Below are 23,202 nucleotides of genomic sequence, written 5' to 3'. Positions count from 1 at the left end.
GTTACTGAATTTTTAAACAATTGTAGACTGTAAAAGACAAGGTACATATTTACATGTATAGCTATAACTAGGATGCTATGCGCTTAGTATATTTAGCTAACATGATTATTGTTGTAAAAAATAGATATTAATTAATACTAAAGTATGCTATGTCATTTTTTTTTTTTCGTAAATTGTTCGAAATTTATATATTACAGAACTTGGCAAGAGAATGCACAGTATGCCACGCTGGAAGAGAACACAATAAGATTATTCTCGGAGCTGACTGTGTGCCACACTGCCAACCAGAAGCTATTCGCTTCTACACTGCACAGTATTTTAGAATCAATGCACTACACTGGTAAGAATAAATTTGATGATCGACAAATTATAATTAAACTAGCTGTGCCTCTCTCTCTCGTTAATTTGACGAAAATTCGTACTAAAATGTTATATAGCTTTCTTCAGTTAATAGACTATCAAATACAAAAAGAATTTTTCAATTTGAACTAATCGTTCTTGAGACTAACACCTTCAAACAAACAAACAAACTCTACAGGCAGTGGTTCTTAAACAATAGTTTGCAGACCACTGATGGTCTGGGGAAGCACTCAAAGTGGTCCGCTAAAGCGAGATACAAAGTCAGTAGCCTAATAATAAGTACTCCAGATTTTTGTAACTGTTGGTGGTCTGTGGCATCACATATATTTTGACCAATCCTTCATCACTAAAAGTTTAAGAACCAATGCTCTTTTATATTTAGTAATAAGTGTTCTACTGCTTAGACGCCGCCTTGGCGCATCAGTCACAGCCATGGATTGTGCCGGTTGCGCTGGCGGTTGCGGGTTCGATCCCCGCACATGACAAACATTTGTATTGCCCATACAGGTGTTTGCCGTGGTCTGGGTGTTTGTGCAGTCTTTGTGGGTCTCCCCACCGTGCCTCGGAGAGCACGTTAAGCTGTGGGTCCCGGTTGTTATCATGGACACCTGATAGCGATCGTTACTCATAGTATATATCCGCCAACCCGCATTTGAGTTGCGTGGTGGATTAAGCTCTGATTCTTCTCCTACATGGGGAAAGAGGCCTATGCCCAGTAGTGGGATATTACAGGCTGAAGCGTTCTTCTGCTTTTATATTAATAATGCATAATTTGTCGAAAAAAGCGTATATAAAAAGAGGTATGAACGCGTTCAGGTCCAGAGGGTCTATCGGGATTCACGCGCGCACTGATCCTGCGGCTGGTGCTGTCGGGCGAGCGCGCCACGGTGGCGCTGCGCTGGGCGGGCGGCGCCCCGCCCCCGCCCGGCGCGCCGCCCCACCCCGGCGCCGCGCCGCACGCCACGCTGACGCTGCCGCTGCACACCACCGTGCGCGCGCTGCTGCTGGACCACCGCCCGCCCGGTACCACTGCGAATACTGTTTACTGATTTATGAACTGTTGAATATTTACATGTATTGCTGAAACTAAATAAAAAAATGTGATTAACGCGACGATTTTTATCCATTGGTAATACTAGTTCGAACTATCATAAAATTTATTTGTCTATTTGGAACATCTGTACTAATCCTATATAAATAAATAATCGCCTCAGGCTCTACGCCCCTCACTAAGATTTCCTTCAGTGTCGAGGACTCGAAACCATACAGTACACAAGGACAGTGTGGCACATACAAATGTATAACCTGCGTGGGTTCGAACCTGCAATCGCTAGCATAACAACCATAATACAGTGCTGTAAAGTTTGCGCTAGCTCATCGTCAAGATATCGTAGTGTCGTATAAATCCTGAGATGAGTGCCTTCAAATATACTTACGCTTCATCAAACTAAATATTATTAAAGAAATAGTCTACTATATAGAATAGTATAGTATATTCTAGTCTGGCATAGTAAACAACATTGTTTACCGCTACAGTGCCCCTACTCGAGGAAGTTCAGCGGATGGCCAGCAGCGGTGCAGGCGCAGGCGGCGCGGGCGCGGGCGCGGTGCTCCGCAGCGCCTCCGACACCGCCATCCTCACGGTGGCGGAGGCGTGGGAGCTGTCGCTCGCCGCCGCCAGCGCGTCCAAGGACAAGCGCGTCAAGGACGTCAAGAATATCACGTTGAAGCAACAGAATAGCAAGAAGAAGCAGACGAAGACTGCCGCCGAGAGCGGGGCTATGTCAGCTAGCAGCAGCGGTCAGTCATTTTACTATTACTACTATGATTAAGATTTGTCATAAATTAATAAGTCAATAAATAGGAAGGTTTGAATTAATACTCAACCTGTTTCACTGTGGGATGACAGATGCAAACCATGGAGGTTCCTTTTTGGAGTACGAGAATGAGATGAACATTAAAAGTAAATTTTAATTTGTTTAGTTTGGTTGAAAAACCTTTATTAAATCTCATACATATATTTTAGATTTAATGGAGTCTACGGTCCGCGTGCAAGTGGACGGGCTGGAGGGCTACATTCCTACCAACACGACGCTGGCGCAGCTCACAGCCGCGGTGCCGCACGTCTTCGGACCGCATCTCACGCTCAACCTACACATCGCTCCTAATGGAGGTATAGTGAAATATTAAGCCCTTTCGTTTTTTGCACAGTATTTAAAATGTGATGTTGCTATAGCTCTATATATCTTATTTACTTTTAAACATTATGACAAGAACTTATTATATAGATAGACATACAAATGGACTCGGCAGACGTTGTCCTGCCCAAAATATAGCTACCAAATTTGATTTTGACATACCTATAGCACCGCCACCTACCGGGTTCAATTGTGTTTTCAAACCATCCTTGAACTCATAGAAATATATGTAGAAAATTTTAAGAAATTCAGTGACAAACACACGCACAGAAGAAATATAATATATATATATATATATATCATTTTTTCAACTAAATGTAGATAATCAAAGACGATACGGCATATTGAGCAGACTGCAGTCTCTATAAGTAGTTATCGATTACAGAGCCGTGCGGGGGCCCGATGTGGGAGGGCGCGGGCGCGGGCGGGTCGGAGGGCGGCTGCGCGGGCGGCGTGGTGCTGCGCGAGTTCGGGCAGAGCGGCGGCCTGGCGCTGGTGGCGGCGCGCCTGCCGCGCCCGCACGTGGCGCCCGCGCCGCCGCCCGCGCCCGCGCAGCCGCACGACCTCGACTGGGTCAAGCTCGACGACCCCTACGAGGTACGCTTCTCTATCGGTGTGACTTGCTCGTAATACTTGTGCACTTTCTTATATGTTCAGTTGCCACCACTGAGAACGCTATCTGATTGAGGATTCTCTCTATATGTGGATATGTATGTATAGCTGATATAGATAGAGTATAATAAATTATCGTTTAAAAGGCATCTGGAAGGGGTTTTTTAAAATGTCTAAATAAAAACGATTCGAATTGTGAATTATTTGACTAATGTAAAAGGTGATTTTAACTGGTGATTAAAGAGACGATACTAACTATTAAAAATGTTATTACGGTATTTTAGTCCAGTTCAAAAATTCTCAAATATTTGCTACTTTTTTATAGGAAATGGTTGAACTGGGTGTAACGTCAGCCGGAAACGCGACAAGCAGTAATTCGACGGAGGAGAGCAGCGGCGCGGCCGGCGTGCCCGCGCACGCGCTGGTAGCGCTCGCGTTGCTGCTGAAGTTGCCGGGCTACGCCGCCGCGCTGCTGGACCAGGGCGCGCCCGCCGTGCACCTGCTGCGCCTGCTGCTGGGCGTGGCGCACGATGAGGACGGCCGTGAGTACTACCAACCAACGATACTCTTGTAATTTATTATTTTACACAAAAACACCAAATATTTGTAGCTGTTAACGTTGAACGACAAAGAGTATATAATGTATATTCTGTTTTTTTGGAAGAAATATTTAATAAACAAACCCCTATCAATCGTAATTCACGTTTTTTCCGCATTTATCACTCACTTTCACAACACATTAACTTACTGACATTTGTAAAACTCCATTTACTATTTATTTCACTAAAAACAAATATCAATTTATCATTTTAAACACATAAAAACTACTAAAATACGAATTCCGAGAGTACGGACAACTAATATTTTCGAATATGACATTTCTATTTTCTTTTTTTTTTTTAAAGGCAAATAGGGATGTTGTCATAATATTTTTAGAGATGAATGAGTATAAGTGAATGAACAGCATGAGCGATCAAATAGGCCATGTTCTTTACCCATATATTTTAAATTTTCACGAATTATAATTTGTTAAATAATATTACCGTAAAGCGATTTGTTATTAATTTGTATTTTGTTATTAATTGTTTTTTTTTTTTTTTTCTTTTTTTATGTTGAGCACAAATATGCTTACAAAATATTGCAAATGTCAATCATTTATGGTAAAGTGTTCATTGTAAAGGTTTTATTTTATAATATGAATATTTCTGAATATCAATTTCATCCTGAACATTTTTAACGCTATCCCATATAATATTAAAGTATACTACATAGCAATGGCATAAACGTTTACTGTAGTTCACAGGAAATTTTTTTGAGACTTTAGGATGAGACTTAGGATTACCCAATGAGAGCTTCGTGGAGAGTTCACAGGAAATTTTTTTGAGACTAGGATGAGACTTAGGATTACCCAATAAGAGCTTCGTGGAGTACAATGTTATTAATCCTTTTTTTAGATGTTAGATAGAGTGTGCCGCCGGCGCAAGGTTTCTTTATTCATAGTAAATACAAATAATGTGACAATAATATTAATGGGGTTGACTTTTTTTTTTAGACACAAGCGGCCCTAATTTGTTGCAAATTTTATTTTTGGCGACTTTTTACCGACTATTTCACACAAACGAAATATAAATTTGTTGCCGTTTATGCGCAATTAATATTATTATAATTTTTTTTTTTTTTTCGTAATTGTTTACCTCTACTAATTCTTAGCAAAAATATTCAATATATTATTAGATTTTAAAATAATTTTAGCAATATGTTAGCGTTAAATATTTGAACATAAAATGAATTTTATATTCGTCTATGGCTTATTAATATTATTCATTCATTTGCTCTTTGTGTCACTTTACTTACAATATTACTCTATTGTCTGTGGTCGGAAGGACGCCATATTTGTTTACTATTTGAGACTATTCCAAAAAAATAGAATATATTGAACTATTGACGTTGACGTATTCAACGAGTTCGGTCTTACATTCATCATACACGACTTTTGCTTTTAACCATATTACGTCACCAAAATGGTTGATAGCGTTTTCGCAGAAATAAAAAAGGTTGAAAGTGTAATTTAATTATATGGCATGAAAGCTTGTTAGTTTTGTCGAAATATATTTTGACGTGACAACGTCTTATAAATTGGTTTGCCGGGTGACACTTCAAGAAACTGCGTTACGCTCCGCTCACGTTATGCGCTCACAATGAGAGCGAGTGAGAGGCACGCGGGCATGGTTAGCCCGCCTAAGAGCGAGAGAGACAGACATAAAAAGTGAATGAAATTCAGTGCGAGATTCTTTGTATAAATTAATGTTTTAAATATAATTCTTTGTATAAATAAATGTTTTAAATTGTTACTATTATTTCATCCTTCTTCCTACTATACGAATGAATATTCACATTAAAATTATTTTACCACTCAAAGTCGTTGTCACGTAAAACTTTCGCCCGTATACCGACTTTACAGGCAACCAATTTTTTTTGTGGCTTTTTATTGGAAAATCAACATTTTGAAGTACTTTTTCAAACATAGTGGAATACACTATTATGCTATTGTTTATACTTACTACGCCGCGTTGGCGCAACGGTTACAGCCATGGATTGTACCTACCTGTTGCGCTGGCGGTTGCGGGTTCGATCCCCGCACATGACAAACATTTGTATTGGCCATACAGGTGTTTGCCTTGGTCAGGGTGTTTGTGCAGTCCTTGTGGGTCTCCGCATCGTGCCTCGGAGAGCACGTTAAGCCTGTCGGTCCCGGTTGTTATCATGTACATCTGATAGCGATCGTTACTCATAGTAAGGAATTTATCCGCCAACCCGCATTGGAGCAGCATGGTGGATTAAGCTCTGATCCTTCTCCTACATGGGGAAAGAAGGCTATGCCTAGTAATGGGATATTACAGGCTGAAGCGTAAGCGTATACTTACTATAATGATAAATGGTAATATGGGTGTAAGAAGAAATAAAATTCTTACTTTTATTCTCGAAGTAGAATTTTTTTTTTTTTTTCTATATAATTGTTCTTACAATATCATAATTTTGAAAATATCGTCGAATTTATATTTTGTATCTGAGAATTTCAGTCGAGCGCGTAGTCGGTTAAAGACGTGTAGAGTGTAAATAAAATACAAATTTGACTGATCGAGATCGCGAATGGCTGACTTTATTTAAAAAAAAAGTAACTAGAGACAGATAATGTCTAGGTCACAAGTGTGTGAAGATAGACGGCGGTAGTAGCAACAACAGAGCGTACTGTCCGCAGGCAACATCGTGGTGAGCGGCGGCGGCGCGTCGCTGGGCACGCTGCCGTTCCGCGTGGTGGCGCAGCTGCTGGAGGCGGCGCCGCGCGGCTCGCCCGCCGGCCGCGCGCTGCGCCTGCAGCTGCTGCAGCTGGGCGCCGTGCGCCTCGTGCTGGCCTGCCTCGCCGTCTTCACGCACCACCGCCCCGCCGCGCAGGTACACCGCCGAACCACCACCACCAACACCACCACCATACTAACTCGCCTCATACACGTACGAACTATATGTACTGATCTCGCAATTTTGTATGTTGCTGAAATATCGCAAACTTGTCCCAAAATCAAAATCAAAAAGTCTTCATATTTTAAATTTGTGTAAAAAAATTCGTGCGAAAAACTGACTGGAGTGACGTGGTAAATTGAGCTCTGACCCTTCTGGAGAAAGAAGCCTATGTTCGGCTGGTGGGCATTACGAGTTGAAACAAAAGGAACTGAATTGTGTTATTGGTATGGTGATATATATTTACATTAAATGTTTCCTGACAAGCAGAACAGTCAGAACTCGAACGGTTCGGGCAAGGAGGAGAAGTCGCAGCTGTACTGGGCGAAGGGCACGGGCTTCGGCACGGGCTCCACGCAGCAGTCGTGGAACGTGGAGCAGGCGCTCGTACGCCAGCGCATCGAGGAGGAGCACGTCACCGTGCTGCTGCAGGTGCGCCTGCCACATGGCCTTAATACCTTTATATTAACCCTTTCTTACTCTATATAAACTATATAATAACTTTTACACGCTTTAAAAACTTTTAATATTCATTCAAACCTTCTAAAGAGTAAATTTTAGTAGCTGAACATGAAAATAAAATAGTGTTATTATATTATCAAAAAAAAATCTGCCTTATTATGTATTTCACAAATAAGATATTAAGTACAAATATGCACAAAAAAAAACTGCTCACTGCTACTTTAAACACAATCATTAGTTACCTATAACATCAGTATAGTTCTACTAAATCCTTCTCACAAAGGTATTACTGATTCCCAGGTACTAGTGTCGTACATGAACCCAGGGGAGAAATGGCCGCCCGAGTACTCCCCAGAAGAGGATGAGCCTGAAGAAGGCGACGACAACGAGGCACACGACCTGCCGCCCGAGTTCATAGACCTCGTCGCCAACAGCTCGCTCGTGCCTGCCATCTGCTCCTACCTGCGGAACGATTCAGGTATCTCTACAATGTTCTGTGAATTTAGCTAATTTTATTAATTTAATAACCTTTCATTAAACGTTTTTAAATGGAGATTTATTTGAGCGCTGCGGGGGCTTGTGAAGTGCTATTGGATTGTGAAGATTAGTTGCTAAAAAGAGAAAAGGGTTCTATGATGTATATACCCTTTAGCGGTGGGGAGAGCAGTCAGTCAGTCACAGAAATAGTTCCTATTTATTTAAAGAAATATATGAAATATATACTATTTTTATGTGACTGATAGGAGCGCGTCAGATATTCATTTACTTATAAGGGATGATACACAGCACAAAAAAAATATAAAACAAACAAGAATGAAATATAATCAAAAAGACCAATTACGACCATCCATCCGTTTAAACTTTAAATTAACAAACGTGAGAAAATAAATAAAAGGAAAAAAAAACAAACTTCTTTTCATATTAAACCTATAAATACCCCTGGGAAGGATAATTTAATAACAATTAACTCTGTATGGAAGGAAATATAACATATATAATAATGATAATAATAATAGTGAAGATTATATAAATATTTATGAAATATATATAAATTATATATATTTAGTTGTTGTTTTGATTATTTTTTAAAGAACTGTTGTTTTATTTTATTTTGAAAAATATTTTTTGAACCATTGAAAATATCTAAGTCTTGAAATTTTAAATTGTATGAGTTAGGTAATCTAGTAAGTATAGAATTCTGTGCATTGTTGGTGTAGCGAAGAATATATCTGCCCTACGTGTTACTAACAACGAAAAAATATTAATCTGCCAGTTTGTGTGGTAGGTGTGACATGCAATGCTACCCTATTATTGGTTTTTCTGACTACTATATACTACTACCCTAATTATATGTCTTGGGTTACCCTATTATATGTTATTCTGACGCGCTCGTGTCGCTTCTAAAACACCCTGTAGGACTCCCCTAACATTATACAAGTAGATCGAAATGTTTTTGTTGTCAAATTTTTCATTCGGTCAAGTCTCCCCAAGACTGTCCAATGTAAATACAATATGTTTTCCACAACATTACAATACAGTTAAAACAGTAGATGTGCATATGTCGGTGGCCCGCAGTGCTGGACATGTCGCGCCACATCCCGCTGTACGTGTGCGTGCTGCGCGGCGTGCGGGCGCTGCGCGCGCTGCGCTGCCGGCGCCTGGCGCCCGCGCTGCGCGCGCTGCCGCGCCTGCTGGCCAGCATGAGCCGCACCACCAACTCCTACGCCACCAAGCTCAGGTCAGTCCCGCCACCTAAGGCCGACAGTCCGTGATTAATACAAGTTTCTAGGCGAGCATGGAAGTTGCACGGTCATTGTTTATGTCTTCGATTGAACAATCGCGCGTAGTGATTAATGGACGACCCCCAATGTAACCTGTTTCACTCTGTCGTTTTAGAGAATCAAAATCAAAAATCGCTTTATGAAAATTGGCTTCAAAAGTACTTTTAAATCGTCACTTTACAAATTAAAATTACAGTACTTAATTAATTATAGTTAAGTAAAACTACGTTAGTTGGTAAAACATGTATGAGATACAGCATTACTAAATCCACACATAAATGTGTGATCATCTATATAATCCTGCACTCTCTAATAATAAGCTTTAGTTATTAATTGTTTAAAAAGATGCACTAAAACAATATTACAGGATGAGTAAAAAGAATATATTCGGTAAGATGACCTACAGCCAAAGATTTAATACGTCGAGCAACTCGGAGCTGTCCGAAGAGGACGAGGGACTCGCGCTGCTCATTGCCGATATACAGGTATGCGCTCGATGTTTTTCTTTTCACAGATGTTTCTTAGTCCACATCTTTACAAATCATGCCAATACAGGATATAAAATTTACATTTAAAAACAAAACTAAATATACCAAAACATACGGAGCATTAAAAGAAGCATATTAAAATACTAATAAATAAAAAACATGCATAATAAAAGATGCCGCGGACGATAAAAGTAGGCAAAATGTGTATTATTATAATGATGTCATCCTCACAGATGACGTCGGCGCTGATGTGCCGCTCCGAGGGCGAGGCGGAGAGCCTGGGCGCGCGGCCGCTGCGGGGAGCCACTCGTGAGGCGCGCTACATCGAGCTCATGCGCACCATGCAGTTCGGTGAGAACCACCATTCTAGTTTCTATTAACGGGTTCACATGGCGACAGAGATAGTCGCTCGTGATAGGATTGCAAACAAGCATACGTACCTGATGTTAAGCAGTTACCGTAGACTATGGATGTGTGCGAAACCAAAATCATTGTAAAACCGTCACCGTCCCTACTTCTGGCCCACCACATATAATATTATATGGCTGTGATCTGAGAAGTTTAGGTACTCGCCCGGCTGGGCTGCTTCAGATTTTGAGCAGGATATTTCCTGCTATCGCCTACCTCAATACTTTATCAAATGTTACATACAGTCATAGAATAAGGGTAGCCGTTCTTTATGGCCCCGAACTACAGGTCATATCTTCAATATGAAGTAACGATGTCTCTTTTTTCTCGTCAATCGAAATAAAACATTATATGAAAATAACGCGTGTGCTCGCAGAGACGTTCGAGATGATGGCCGAGTGCCCCGAGGGTGGGTTCCGCTTCACGGTGCCGTACCACTTCGAGGGCACGGTGCGCGCGGCGGGCGAGCGCGCGCACCCGGCGCGCATGAAGCGTCTGGCGCAGGAGGCCGCCACGCTGGCCACCAGCCTGCCGCTCTCCTACTCCTCCTCCGTCTTCGTGCGCACCGACACCGACCGCCTCGACGTCATGAAGGTGCGCGTTTAACTATTGTACATCCAATACGTGGAGAGTGAAGCCTATGCCCAGCGGTGAAATGTTACGGACTAAATCGTAATTCCTATTAATAAACTCGCAACCTGATTCTTAATGTGAGATGATGGATGATATAAATAATTCTAATTCGTAATCCAGGTGTTAATCACCGGGCCGTCGGACACGCCGTACGCTAACGGCTGTTTCATCCTCGACGTGTATTTCCCGGCGGAGTATCCCGCCGTGCCCATGCTCATCAACCTGGAGACCACGGGCCGCCACTCCGTGCGGTTCAACCCCAACCTGTACAACGACGGCAAGGTGTGCCTCTCCGTGCTCAACACGTGGCACGGCCGCCCCGAAGAGAAATGGAACGCGCACACGTCCAGCTTCCTGCAGGTAATGTTTCTACAAAAAATTTTAGCATTAAAAAACAGTAAATAAATCGACTGCCTATTGACTAGTACTTGTGCTTATTTTTAATAAACTTAATGATGAAGAAACGAGACAAGGCTCACAGGAGGGTGCATGCAACTAAATCTGAGAATCATATTGTTTTTTATAAAGATCTCTAACGTATGGTTCAAAGTGCGATTTACAGAGAGAAATGTGTATCCTACAAAACTATTATAAAAAATAACTTGAAAAATTTCGCACATTTATGGAAAAATCTAAAGCGGTATGTAGCATTTAAGACTAAAAAAAGCCACATTTTGCCATCAAGTCTTAAGAGACGTCGAAATACTCAACAGCTACTTTTTGGATGTACCAGGCAGGCAAGTGGCTTCTATTTTTGATATTACGTATTTTCAGCCACATTGTAATTTTACAAATACATTTAACATTTCTACCGTTGATAGTGACACTGTTTTGAGAACGATAAAGAGTCTGAAGTCAAATGCTATCGGATGTGATGGAATTTCTTTAGACATGTTGATAATGTCCCTGCCCTGTACGTTAAACATGATAACGAATATAATAAATAAATCCATTGAAATGAATTCATTTCCATCCATATGGGAAAAAAGCGATTATTCGTCCTATCCCTAAAACCATGTATACCATGTACATCGAAAAAATTGTACATGGACAGCTTTCTCAATTTCTTGAAGCCAACAATATTCTGCCAGAAAAACAATCAGGTTTCCGTAAAAATCATAGCACCGTAACAGCGCTTATAGATGTAGTAGATGACATACTGAATGCGCAACATAAAGGGGAGGGAACCATTCTAATGCTATTAGACTACTCACGTGCATTTGATACCATAAATATATAGCTTCTGCTTTCTAAATTGCACTACTATGGTCTCTGTCCAGATGCTATCGAGGGGTTTTCTAATTACTTAAAGAATAGAACACAAGTAGTGGAGACAATGGATAAAGATGGAACTGTAGTTCACTCGAGACCTAGATTTATAAACAGGGGTGTTCCGCAAGGATCAATTTTGGGGCCTTTATTATTTATACTTTATTGCACCGACTTGGAAAAGCATGTGAGTACAGCAAGTATCCATACCTACGCCGACGATGTACAAGTTTACATTTCTTTTAAAGCAGACGACACTTTAAGTGCAGTAGACAAGCTTAATTATGATCTAGGAAATATATATGCATGGTCAGAATGTAACGGTTTGATGCTTAATCCAAACAAAACGAAGTGTTTAGTTTTGGGAACCTGCAAACAGATTAAAGAGATAACAAGTAAAGCATTTATAATTAAAGTAAACAAAGTAGACATACAAGGGGTTATTGAGACTAGGAATTTGGGCGTTATAATGGACCAACATCTTAGATTCGAAGAGCATAATCCTTAAAACTGTACGAAACTGCTTATACAGGTTGAAGGTTTTGTATCAGATTAGACCTTTTGTATCGGCTGAAATCCGTGTAAGGCTATGCGAGGCGCTAGTTTTGTCAAAGTTGAATTATGCTGACATTGCGACAGGCCTTAGATTATTAAAACGCACGAAAAACATGGTACGTGTCCAGAATGCGTGTGCTCGGCTTTGTTTTGACCCTGCGCACACATGTAACAACCTCAATGAAAAGGGTATATTGAGAGTGGAATGTCGAAGGCAACTGCATTTCGCTACGTTGCTGTTTGGTATAATTAAAAATAAAGTTCCTAAATATCTTTTCTCGAAACTAAACTGGGCAAAGGATTGCAACAAGAGGTATAATACTAGAGCGACCTCCTATTTGATGCTGATACCCCGACATCACTCCGCCGCCTACCGGGGATGCTTTAAATACTCTGCGGCCAAAATCTGGAATGATATCCCACCGCCACTAAGGGAGCTGGCATCGATTGTCAATTTTAAAACAGTATACAAAAATATACCTAATTAAGAAACCGGTACAGAACTTGTAAACGACTGTACCACCGGTACCTACTTATTTTTAATAAAATAAAAGAACGATGTTTAGTGTGTAATGTGTATGTGGGTGTACATGATGTATCTGTGTGTATATCTATGTATAGATGTAATTGGTATTGTTGGTTACTACGTAGTCTTACTGAATTATTAGATACTATTTATTGGCTGATGTCGCTGTCGTTCGCATGGTACCCGAAGTGACCACTGAAAATCAGCGTGTAAAATTTAGGAATCCTACTATTGTCCCTGTATTTCCACAAGTGCTGAGTGGTCATCCTTTTTGTGACGGTACACTGCTGTACAAGTGTAAATAACTTTAGCAGATGAATTTTGTGTTACGTTTACGGTTATTTTAGTTTAATTTTTTTTTATCCTTTTTTACTCTTTTCTTCACATATAATATATTCAATCTTATAAAGAGAGGCTGTATTTGTTGCTTTTTTATTATTATTACTCTTTTTTTTTATTTTTTATTTTCATTTTTTATTTGATAAAATTTTACTTTTCATTTTTTTAATTAATTAATTAAATTTTTAGTTACATTTTTAACTTAATTTTGACTGTATTATTATTATTTTTTTTATTGTATTTGTGCTCTTATTGTGTTTGTTGTATGTCTGTAAGCAGTGTATGTGTCTCAAATAAATTTCTTTCTTTCTTTCTTTCATTCTTTCTTAAATCGTACAAACTCTTATGTAATGTGTACGAAGTATTTACTCGTACATGTGTTGTTATATATTATTTCATACGTTAATGTGTTTGTATAGTACCAATTTTCAACTTACACCGTAACTTCAATTTATGCTCATTGTACTTAATAAGTTCAGTGTAAAAACAGCATTCGTTCATTTTATGTTTACAAACCGGTTCCGTACGCAACGAACAAGCTAAAACATCCCAAGCGAGACCAGACCAGCGCCTCAAGTGTTGTGCGCGTGCGCAGGTGCTGGTGTCGATCCAGTCGCTGATCCTGGTGCCCGAGCCGTACTTCAACGAGCCGGGCTACGAGCGCAGCCGCGGCACGCGCGTGGGCCACAGCGCCAGCCTGGAGTACAACTCCAACATCTACCAGGCCTGCGTGCGCTGGGCCATGCTCGACCACCTCCGCTCGCCCGAGCCCTGCTTCAAGGAGGTACCCGACACGTCACAGCCGAGACAATTTTGTGTGCATATCCAAGAGCAAAAAAAAAAATTAAATATTTATAGACTCGACGGACTTGAGCTATTTTTTAGCCTTCTTTGTTTTCTATATTTTGGGTTTGATTTTTAGCAGTAAAATAAAATTAGATTTCAATTTTGTATATTTAAATGTATCGCCAAATTATATTTCTCTTCTAACTTAGGCTGTCAATGCTCTCTAACATATTCTCGTTGTGTTTTCGCTATACATGTTTATATTATATTCACATACGATTTGTATTGTTAAAGTTATAAAAGTTCATTTGCTAAAAAAAGTATCTGTCATTGCCAGGTAATCCAGACCCACTTCTGGATGAAACGCAACGAGATAATGCAGACCGTGGCCAACTGGATCACGGAGCTGGAGGTACAGACGGGTGACGAGCGCACGCAGCGCAGTATACAGCTCAACCTCATGGCGCTCAAGGTAACTAATTCCCACTGTGCTGCTAATTATATATATTTTTCCTCTTTTATGACGCAGTTCTTATTGCTTCTTAGACTACGTATTCAATTTTTTTGAGGTAGGGCACAGCGGGATGTATTCTGCTCAAAATCTGGAGCAGCCCGACTGGAGAAGTACTACTTACAGCAGTTCACTGCTAAATAAAACTCTGGACGAGTGTTGTATTTCTGTAGTGACTAAGGTGGCTTAGAGCTCTTGGAGAGTTAGGAGGGTATGGTAATCATGGGTCGCGTTTGCGATGCTTCTGGTGTTGTAAGCGTCTATAGGCTACAGTAACCACTTACCATCGTGTGGACCATATTAATAAAGAAAAATATAATATAAATTTAGAAAAAAAGTGGTCGTTTATTTAATTATAATATACTTTAAATATAATGTTTGATACTCTTTCCAGCGACACTACGTGAAGCTACAAGAGGAGCTGGCGAAGCTGCCCGTGCCGCCCGGCCTCGAGGAGCTGGACGAGCCCTTCCAGCTCCCCGCTGCCCCCGCGCCGCCCTCGCCGCCGCCCGCCCCCGCGGCCGCCCCCGCGACGCCGGCCCCCGAGTCTGCGCCTGAGCCCGCCCCCGCGCCCGCACAGCCCTCTTCCGACGAGATCGACCACGATATGGAGAAGATCGTCTCGCAGGTCCTAGACTGAGCCGGCCGGACCCTCCATAGTTAAACTCTCCCGCGACGCGCAGCGCCCGCCCCGGTGGACACGACGCATTTAACGTAGGCTTAAGACTGTCCGCCGCGCCGGCGACCGCGGTGCCGTCGGCACGTTGTATGATTTGTTCGTAATGGAATTTCAGTTTTCTATAAATATTTTTATCAGACGTATAAATAGAATTTAGTGGGACCTCTGTTTAATTTAACGTTATTGTGATACTATGACGGGCTCGCGACCCTGTAAGGTGCGCGATGAGCGATCGGGTCGGCGGCGCGGCGGACGTCCGGTCGGTCGCTGGGAGTTTCGAAAGCGAACATAGTTTGGCAGGAAACTTTCCTCGTCACGGACGACGCTTACTGTGAAAGCACCGATATACATATTATATGAGTGTCGAGTCGATCGCGCTGTTTGCACACATCTGTGTTACCTCTTGGGCGTGAACCAGCACCGTACCGGACCCCACACCTCATACCTCACGTCCGAACGTGCGTGGTTTCGCCTAAGTGGCGTTGTCTAACTGTATGTATATTAAATTATAATTTGATGTATATAAAAACTTATTGCGTTTTAATTTTTTATTTAAGAATATATACACAGGCGTGGGCCGTCCGGCCTGCGCGGATGAGATACGGAGCCGAGTTTATAGTACAGGCCTAGCCGAAACGTTTACATTATTTTAATTAATTTCTTTTAACAAACGAATACTGACAATAAACTTTTATTTTATTGACGTTGTGCTGTACGCACACATGTCCGCCGGTGACGCGTTTACGGAAGAAATTACGTTATGTGATTGTATATAAGAATCATTGGCTCACCACACTGTCTCAATATATTCTTATTGTCAGGTAAGTTGAGTAGAAAGTTTACTGTTATATATTTGACTGTGAAATTCGGGATGTAAATAAAAATTTATGTTATTGCAATATTTTGTTTTCTTTTATTTTTTATTTATTTATTTTTTGTCTTATATTTCATCGTACAAAAGAAGCGATTTTAAATTACTTTTAATTAAATATTATCTTTAATATACAATGGGTACAGTCATCAACAGTGGGAAATTGATGATAAAAAAAAGTCGAAATCACTTGTACACATTTATTGTAAATATATTTACATTTATTGATATAAAAAAATTCACGTACACAAATTATTACGACTCAAAATTATACGTAAAAATACGTTACTTATTGTATTATGTTTATTATTATATTCTGAAATAAATAATTTTATTTGTTTTTCAAACTCGCTGTATCTCTGATCAGTTTTCATCTTTAATTGCAAATAACGAGACAGGATACTAAAATTGTTACTTTTTTAACAGAGTTACGTACATTTTTAATTCTATAAAAGTGATGGATGATATAAAACAATTTTAAATAGGTGTAATAGTTTAAGACTATAACTGCGATGCTAAGCCTCTCAGCGACCTCGTTATCACTAATTCTATAACATTGTATTTACTTCCATCACAGATGGAGCTAATTTGTGACATTACAATATTTATTTACACAGATGTCATTCTATCTACAAAACTATAATAACTATTTAATCTACTGGTATTATCTTTTCTATTGATGTGCAAACAATAAAGATTTTTTTAAAAACCTACAATAGATTTCAATTTTCTTTTAATATGGCACAGAATTATTTTCTGAACTCAACAAAAACCATAATATGAGTATCAAAAAGAATCTCTTTTTAGATAATGATTATGAATAATTTTTGTGAAAAATTATTTTTTCATTCAAATCCCAGCTATCTATTTAAACACACAGTTTGTATGTAGTAGAATGATCATTTAAAACACCTAGGTCCTTATAACAATTAGTTGTAACTAGGCGAGGGATGGTAACTACTTCTTCCAAGTCCAGGAGTCCGCCTGCATGCTGAGCTCGTTGGGGTCGAGCTGACCCGCCTCCACACACGACTTACAGCAGAACCTACAAATGATGCAAAAAAACTTAATTATTTTCTTAGAATGAGTTATATATATGATATTGGACGAACTCAAGATCGAAACTCAAAAATTACAAACGACACATACAAAATTACTTTTGTTAAATATGGTTTTTAGCTACAACCATATACTATACTGACAATGAGTGAATTTTACGTAACATTAACATCACCTCAAAATTTCTGCTTTGGACTAAGTAATTATAAATAATATATAAATATAAATAAATAATTGAAATATAAGTACGGTACTTACGAAGAGTAATATTTGTGATGACAGAATTTACTCTTAACGATAAGATGGCAGGTAGCGAAGTATGGATTATCCTTGCAGTTCGCCGGAATGTACAATCCTATAAACATTAATAAAATATGATTATTAAATAACTCAAAACTTATTAAATTTAAGTTTACAATAGCAAAAAAAGATATTTATAATTGAATTATACACGAGTAAAGCGGAACTTGAGTAAATGAAGATACATTTTTATAATTTTTTTCTATCAAGCTAAATTGGGAATTATTTATAAAACAACTATTTGAAGTAGCTGATTTCGATAATTAAGTGGTTTTTGTGAATAATATTATTGTTACGAAAGTTTATCTAATCTCTGTTTACAGTAGAGCTGTGTCTATTAATTTTAGAAAGATCGGTCCGTAAATACCTATATAATCCTGAAGTAAAAATACACGATAGATTGTTATTAAAATTATTAAGTTTAATCCTGTAGTGTATTAAATAAATTTATTTTTTAATAATTAAAGCGATGAACAAAATTATTTATTATGAAACAATAAAATTTACGTGGTTTTATTTTACATCCATAACAAACAAAAATTAATTGTAGTTTTATGTAATCACTACAGAACATTATTCATATGAAAGCCTAACACTAGTTTTGCCTTATTATTAGTTTGAAAACAATTCTTTGGGTTTTATATATATATTAGGGCTTAAATTCTTTATTTCATTGGAAAAGCATTGTGTATATAAAAAATTATGTTGTTTTTTTCCGAACTAGTAGTTATAACGTGGCACATTCACAATCGTATAAACTTCGAGGTACCTTCGACGGTGATGCTGACAGTGGAGGAGTGCGAGCTGTAGTTGTTGGACGCGTGGCAGCCGTACACACCGCTGTCGTTGGGCGACGCGCGCAGCACGGTCAGCCGCGCGTCTGTCGATACGTGAACTTGTTAGTTATAAGGATATTAGGTATATTTATAACTTGCAAACCTACGCTTTCGCCTAAAGATACGCGTAAAGTATTTCCTAGTATTTATTAATTTCAAGAATCTATTTCTGTTCTACCATAAGTGACGTAGTGTGAAGGTACGGGGGGGGGGGTTCATTGTCTCAGGCGGCATCCGAAACGGGGGCAGCAAAACCACCATGATTTTTTCAATAGACAAAAAATAATTCCAAATCCCATTCGGAATGTAACATATAAAAATACAGTAGAATTGATAGACGCTTTCTTTATTAAAGTCGGTTAATGAACATAATGAAAATTGTGCTTGGAATAAGTGTGTTAAATTAATTTGGTAAAAAAATCGATCGGCTTTATGAGTTCCAAGGTGGTAGTGGAACTGTGTTATCCCTTAGTCGCTTATTAAAGTTCTATGTGTATGTAATGTTACACTGTCCAACATAGTTTGACATATTTAAAAACAATGTCTGTGCGTCTGCACTTGTTTGTTTTCAATATCTTTGAAGGAATGTGGGGAGGGGGGGTTCAGACGTTCATATTATTGTCAAGAGAAAATAGTGGCGGTAATGACGTTACCAGTGAGTGAAATCCGGTCGTCGGCCACGAGTGTCACGCCATCCTTGGTCCAGCGCACTGAAGGCAGCGGGTAGCCGTCGACGTCACATGGCAGGTTGATCTCCGCGCCCGAAGGAATACGCGTCCGGGACGGCGTCAGCCGCGTATTCACGGGAACTGTACGACACATTCTCGTTTAGTTTATATCTATATGCTTTTCATTGTTATAAGCTATCCACATGTTTTCCGCAACATCAGACAACATCGATAGATAATAATATTTATAAATATATTGCATAAGGACTCAACATTTGACATTTGACAGTAAATAATTCCGTACGACATGACATATACGACACTAATTAATCTTTAATGTAAGTACGAGTGATTTGTAATAATAAATAAAATATAATAAACGTATGTTTACAATCTATAGTTACAAAGGCTTTTTTTTGAAGACCTTACATGGAACTAGTCGAATCTCTCCGGGAGATTCGACAATCAAAAGAAGGAATAATATCATGCAAACATGCAACATGCAAGAAGACATGCATCATAAAAATAAATAAATATGATATTTTTTTAAGCCCTTACAGTAAGGTTCGGTCTTACCGGTGAACACGGGTATCTCTATTTCCGGCACAGTGGTGGGAGTGGTCACTGTGGACGGCTCGCGTGGCGTCACGACGACCACTTCATTTTCCCGCGGCACGAGGTAAGGGTGGTCGGAGACGTCGTCGGTCCGGTATGCTTGTACGACAAAGGCCCAGTCGGCCGGCTTTCCGATAGCATTGTAGGCCTGGCAGATGTAATCGCCTAGCGCATCGAGCGTAAGCCGGCGTATGAGCAGCACGTTGCCGCGAGCTTCATAAAGCGTGTTGCTGTAGGGCACCATAGGTCCGTTCCGGCCGCGGTACCAGTAGATAGCGGGTGGCGGGTATCCGTAGGCGAGACAGCGTACGCTGAGTGGCCGCCCAAGCTCGCCGGTGATAGTGGCGTCTGGCACGCCCGCTATGGCCGCCGGCATGTCCACCGGATCTATCCACCCCCTTTGTTAGTTTCTACGTCTACGGTGGTTTGTGGATGTCTCGAGTGTATTTTTACTACTAATTTAGTTCTAAATAGGTATAAGAGTCGTTGGCAGTGATATTGAAAGAATTTCTAAGGACACGATATGCTCTGTTCTGTTAATTACTGATGATGTCTGGTTACAGCTTAGGGGTCATTCAAGTATTAGCTAAGCAGAATTTTAATAATTTTAACCCCCTCCAACCCTTTATCAACGAAAGTCAGCAAAACCCTACTCCTCCTTATGCTTAAGTAAACATTGTTGATATCTTAATATATATAAATCTCGTGTCACAATGTTTGTCCTCAATGGACTCCTAAACTAATTAACCGATTTTAATCAAATTTGCACACCGTATGCAGTTTGATCTAACTTGAAAGATAGGCTATATTTTATTTCGATATATACTCAAGTAAAAAAAAAATAAGGCGGTACGAAGTTCGCCAGGTCGGCTAGTAGTATATAAAATTCTCGTGTCACAATACTTCTTCGAAACGGCTGGACCGATTTTTATGAATTTTTGTGTGCTGGTAGGACTGAGAATCGGCCAACATCTATTTTTATACCCCTAAGTTATAAAGGGGTATTAATAACATATATGGCAAAACAGCGTTTGCAGGGTCAACTATATATATATAATTTATTCAGAAATAATAAATAAATATCGCTGCCGTAACGACCTAATATAACCACCTTTTGCTATTCACGTAATACTTAAATGAACCCTTAGCAACTTTTCGATGACTTGATTTTATGAAATGATACCATGATCTTACACACAGTCAAGATAATTACACAGTGTTTATTACTTTGTATAGAAATATGACTGTACCTATTTTGTGAAAATATTTTTATTATGAAATCAATTTCGTGTATTTTTTTAAATGAATATGCTTACACGTTTTTTTTTATTTTTTTTTTGTCACTGCCAACGAAACATGATTATGAGCCAGTCGAAATAAACCAATATGAGATGAACATTCCACAAACTACTCCAGTTTATTCTACAAAGCCAAAAACTTATTGCATTCTTATTTATCGTTAAATAATATAGATTTCTTAACATTTTATTGATATTTTTTCAATTTATTGGAAACATTATTTTCATGTTAAGAAGTCTAAATTTACTATACGATAAAAAACACTTAATAAAACCAGCACCTCTGTAAGCGTGCGCGCACAGCGCAGCGAGACTTGCGATCACTGAGAGCCGTAACAGTAACATCGTTCGCGTGCAAGGACAGGTCTATTGACACTGGCAGTGACTATAGTACCAGACCGACTCGGCGACAACTAAAAGCGAATAGGGCTGACACTATTCAACATTTCATTAAAAAAAAAAAAACTAAAAAAACCAAATTATAAAGCTTGTCAAAAAAATATTAAATAATTTGTTAAACATCCTAACTAACTAATACTAAAAATACATTGGTTAGTTATGATATTGGCAGCAGCCCTGACACGTACAAAGTCATCCGTAATTGTGGGTCCGAGGGGCGTTCGAACTGATGCCGTTTCGTTAAGATAAAAGACTATTGACCCAACAACGTCACCAATACTAATATCGAAACGAAATTTAAAAAATATATACATACTTTGCGCTAACCATTGTGTTTAAATTTTGTTGTAAAAAAGTATTGATACTTTGTGGTATCGAGTACATTGCCATTCGATATCAAAGGAAGATCTTTTTTTTGGAAGTCGAAGATCAACACGTCTAGGTATCAAGTAGTTTTGTGTTTGTATTCGATACCTAAAAGTATCGATACTTTTGTTTCGGTACTTTTATGAGTACGATACTTTTTTTTTCGATACTACTCATGAGTACAGTACCGATTATTCGATACCGAGTCCCTAGGTGGGCTTATGGCGGTTCGACTGATTGCTCCGGTTGCTGGGCATTTTCCGTACTATGAGTAACGATCGCTGTCAGCTGTCTATGATAAAAAACGGGACCGAAAAGTTAGTGCTCTCCGAAGCACATTGAGGAGACTTACAAGAAAGACTTTCAGAATGGAAACTAATAATAGTACAAATATAAATATCCATCCTGAGCGGGAATCGAACTCACGACTGCCGTTTTTAAGCATCTTCACACGCCTATGAGCCACTAAACCGGAGCGGTTGTCATTTAAAATATTTAAGTAAATAGTTCTGGGAAAAGGAAATTTATCTTACGGAAGGTTATCATAATGTTGTTTGTTTAAATTAAAAGTACTAGAATATTTTCCGTTTGTTTGGAATAATTATACTAATCACTCAGAGAGATAAGGCCTTCTAAATAGGAAGTTGCAATAATATGTGAATACAGATAGTATTTATTACAAAGTGTACGTTGAGAAGAAACTAAATATTATCAGCTAATTAGTTTGTCCAGTACGTATACCATTTCCGTTCAGTTGTTTGTTATCGAACTAAAATTGTGTCAGCAAAATTGATTGGCACGCGTGTAGATGTCGAAATATTCATATCATCCAGACACAAATGAATAAACTTACACCAATATTAAGTTACCTACACTGATAACGCGTGTCGGCTCTCAGTACGCAATGTTTCGCCGCGTTTATGTTATACGCAAACTATATTATACTCGTAATAGAGATTTATAAGAGATTGCTAAGAAGGAAGAAAGATTGTGAGTATAGATAGAAAAGAAAATAATGTAAGATCAACTAACTACTTTCAATCTAGTTCAAACACAGGCGTCATAGTATATAAGTAGATGATACATAGAAAATTCAGCTTACACTACTTACAGAACGATGTAATTATTTATCCAAAGTTTGTTTCAAGCAGATCATATCAATCCAAAATTAAGACCAGTTCTTACTTTAACCTCGTGGTATGGGAAGGTTCAATTATAGATATCAGGTATAATTGTTATATGGTCTAGTAAATGGCAGACCATAACAATATAGAAAATTATGCTGTGAATTGTGAATCCATGTTGGACCTCCCAGTAACCGTCACATCTATGAGCACACATTACAAACTTCTGCCTCTTAAAGACAAACTACAGCAGGCCTAAAGGTAAATCACAGTAACGGCCTCACATTTCGTCCCGGCTAGCATTAATCACAAGCATCTCACCTGCGACCTCGAGGTGGATTTGTTGAGTAGCTTGTCCGAGTCCATTATCCGCCACGCAGATGTATACGCCCGAATCGTTGCGGTACAGCGACACGATCTCTAGCGTACCGTCCGACAACAGCCGATAGCGGCCCAAGTCGCTCTCGATCTGTTGTCACGACGTATAATAAATTAATGCCCAAATCATATTTTTGCTGACCGGTACATGTAGCTACATACTTA

The 23,202-nt window shown here is 39.2% G+C and overlaps 2 protein-coding genes across 2 annotated transcripts in view; one reads left to right on the top strand and one right to left on the bottom strand.

Annotated features, from left to right (window-relative positions):
* The window catches only part of LOC123662125 (baculoviral IAP repeat-containing protein 6), a 51,607-nt gene extending 35,585 nt beyond the window's left edge, over positions 1-16,022 (top strand). The window contains exons 44-60 of the mRNA XM_045597010.1: positions 198-340; positions 1,177-1,383; positions 1,897-2,157; positions 2,387-2,533; positions 2,944-3,155; positions 3,496-3,712; positions 6,430-6,623; positions 6,954-7,118; positions 7,449-7,626; positions 8,724-8,886; positions 9,297-9,414; positions 9,651-9,768; positions 10,202-10,419; positions 10,579-10,818; positions 13,743-13,931; positions 14,271-14,356; positions 14,922-16,022. Of these exons, the coding sequence (XP_045452966.1) occupies positions 198-340; positions 1,177-1,383; positions 1,897-2,157; positions 2,387-2,533; positions 2,944-3,155; positions 3,496-3,712; positions 6,430-6,623; positions 6,954-7,118; positions 7,449-7,626; positions 8,724-8,886; positions 9,297-9,414; positions 9,651-9,768; positions 10,202-10,419; positions 10,579-10,818; positions 13,743-13,931; positions 14,271-14,356; positions 14,922-15,084 (3,019 nt within the window). The 3' untranslated portion in view covers positions 15,085-16,022. The remainder of the gene's footprint in view (positions 1-197; positions 341-1,176; positions 1,384-1,896; positions 2,158-2,386; positions 2,534-2,943; positions 3,156-3,495; positions 3,713-6,429; positions 6,624-6,953; positions 7,119-7,448; positions 7,627-8,723; positions 8,887-9,296; positions 9,415-9,650; positions 9,769-10,201; positions 10,420-10,578; positions 10,819-13,742; positions 13,932-14,270; positions 14,357-14,921) is intronic.
* Positions 16,023-16,180: 158 nt separating this feature from the next.
* Positions 16,181-23,202, bottom strand: part of LOC123662124 (papilin) — a 108,420-nt gene continuing 101,398 nt past the window's right edge. The window contains exons 49-54 of the mRNA XM_045597009.1: positions 22,981-23,128; positions 19,434-19,859; positions 18,843-18,998; positions 18,123-18,233; positions 17,312-17,408; positions 16,181-17,039 (exon numbers count right to left, since the gene is read on the bottom strand). Of these exons, the coding sequence (XP_045452965.1) occupies positions 16,952-17,039; positions 17,312-17,408; positions 18,123-18,233; positions 18,843-18,998; positions 19,434-19,859; positions 22,981-23,128 (1,026 nt within the window). The 3' untranslated portion in view covers positions 16,181-16,951. The remainder of the gene's footprint in view (positions 17,040-17,311; positions 17,409-18,122; positions 18,234-18,842; positions 18,999-19,433; positions 19,860-22,980; positions 23,129-23,202) is intronic.

Source organism: Melitaea cinxia, chromosome 18 (genome assembly GCF_905220565.1).
Source record: "Melitaea cinxia chromosome 18, ilMelCinx1.1, whole genome shotgun sequence".
Taxonomy (NCBI): Eukaryota; Metazoa; Arthropoda; class Insecta; order Lepidoptera; family Nymphalidae; genus Melitaea; species Melitaea cinxia.
The sequence above is the reverse complement of the archived record's forward strand: the minus strand, read 5'-3'. Positions and strand labels throughout refer to the sequence as shown.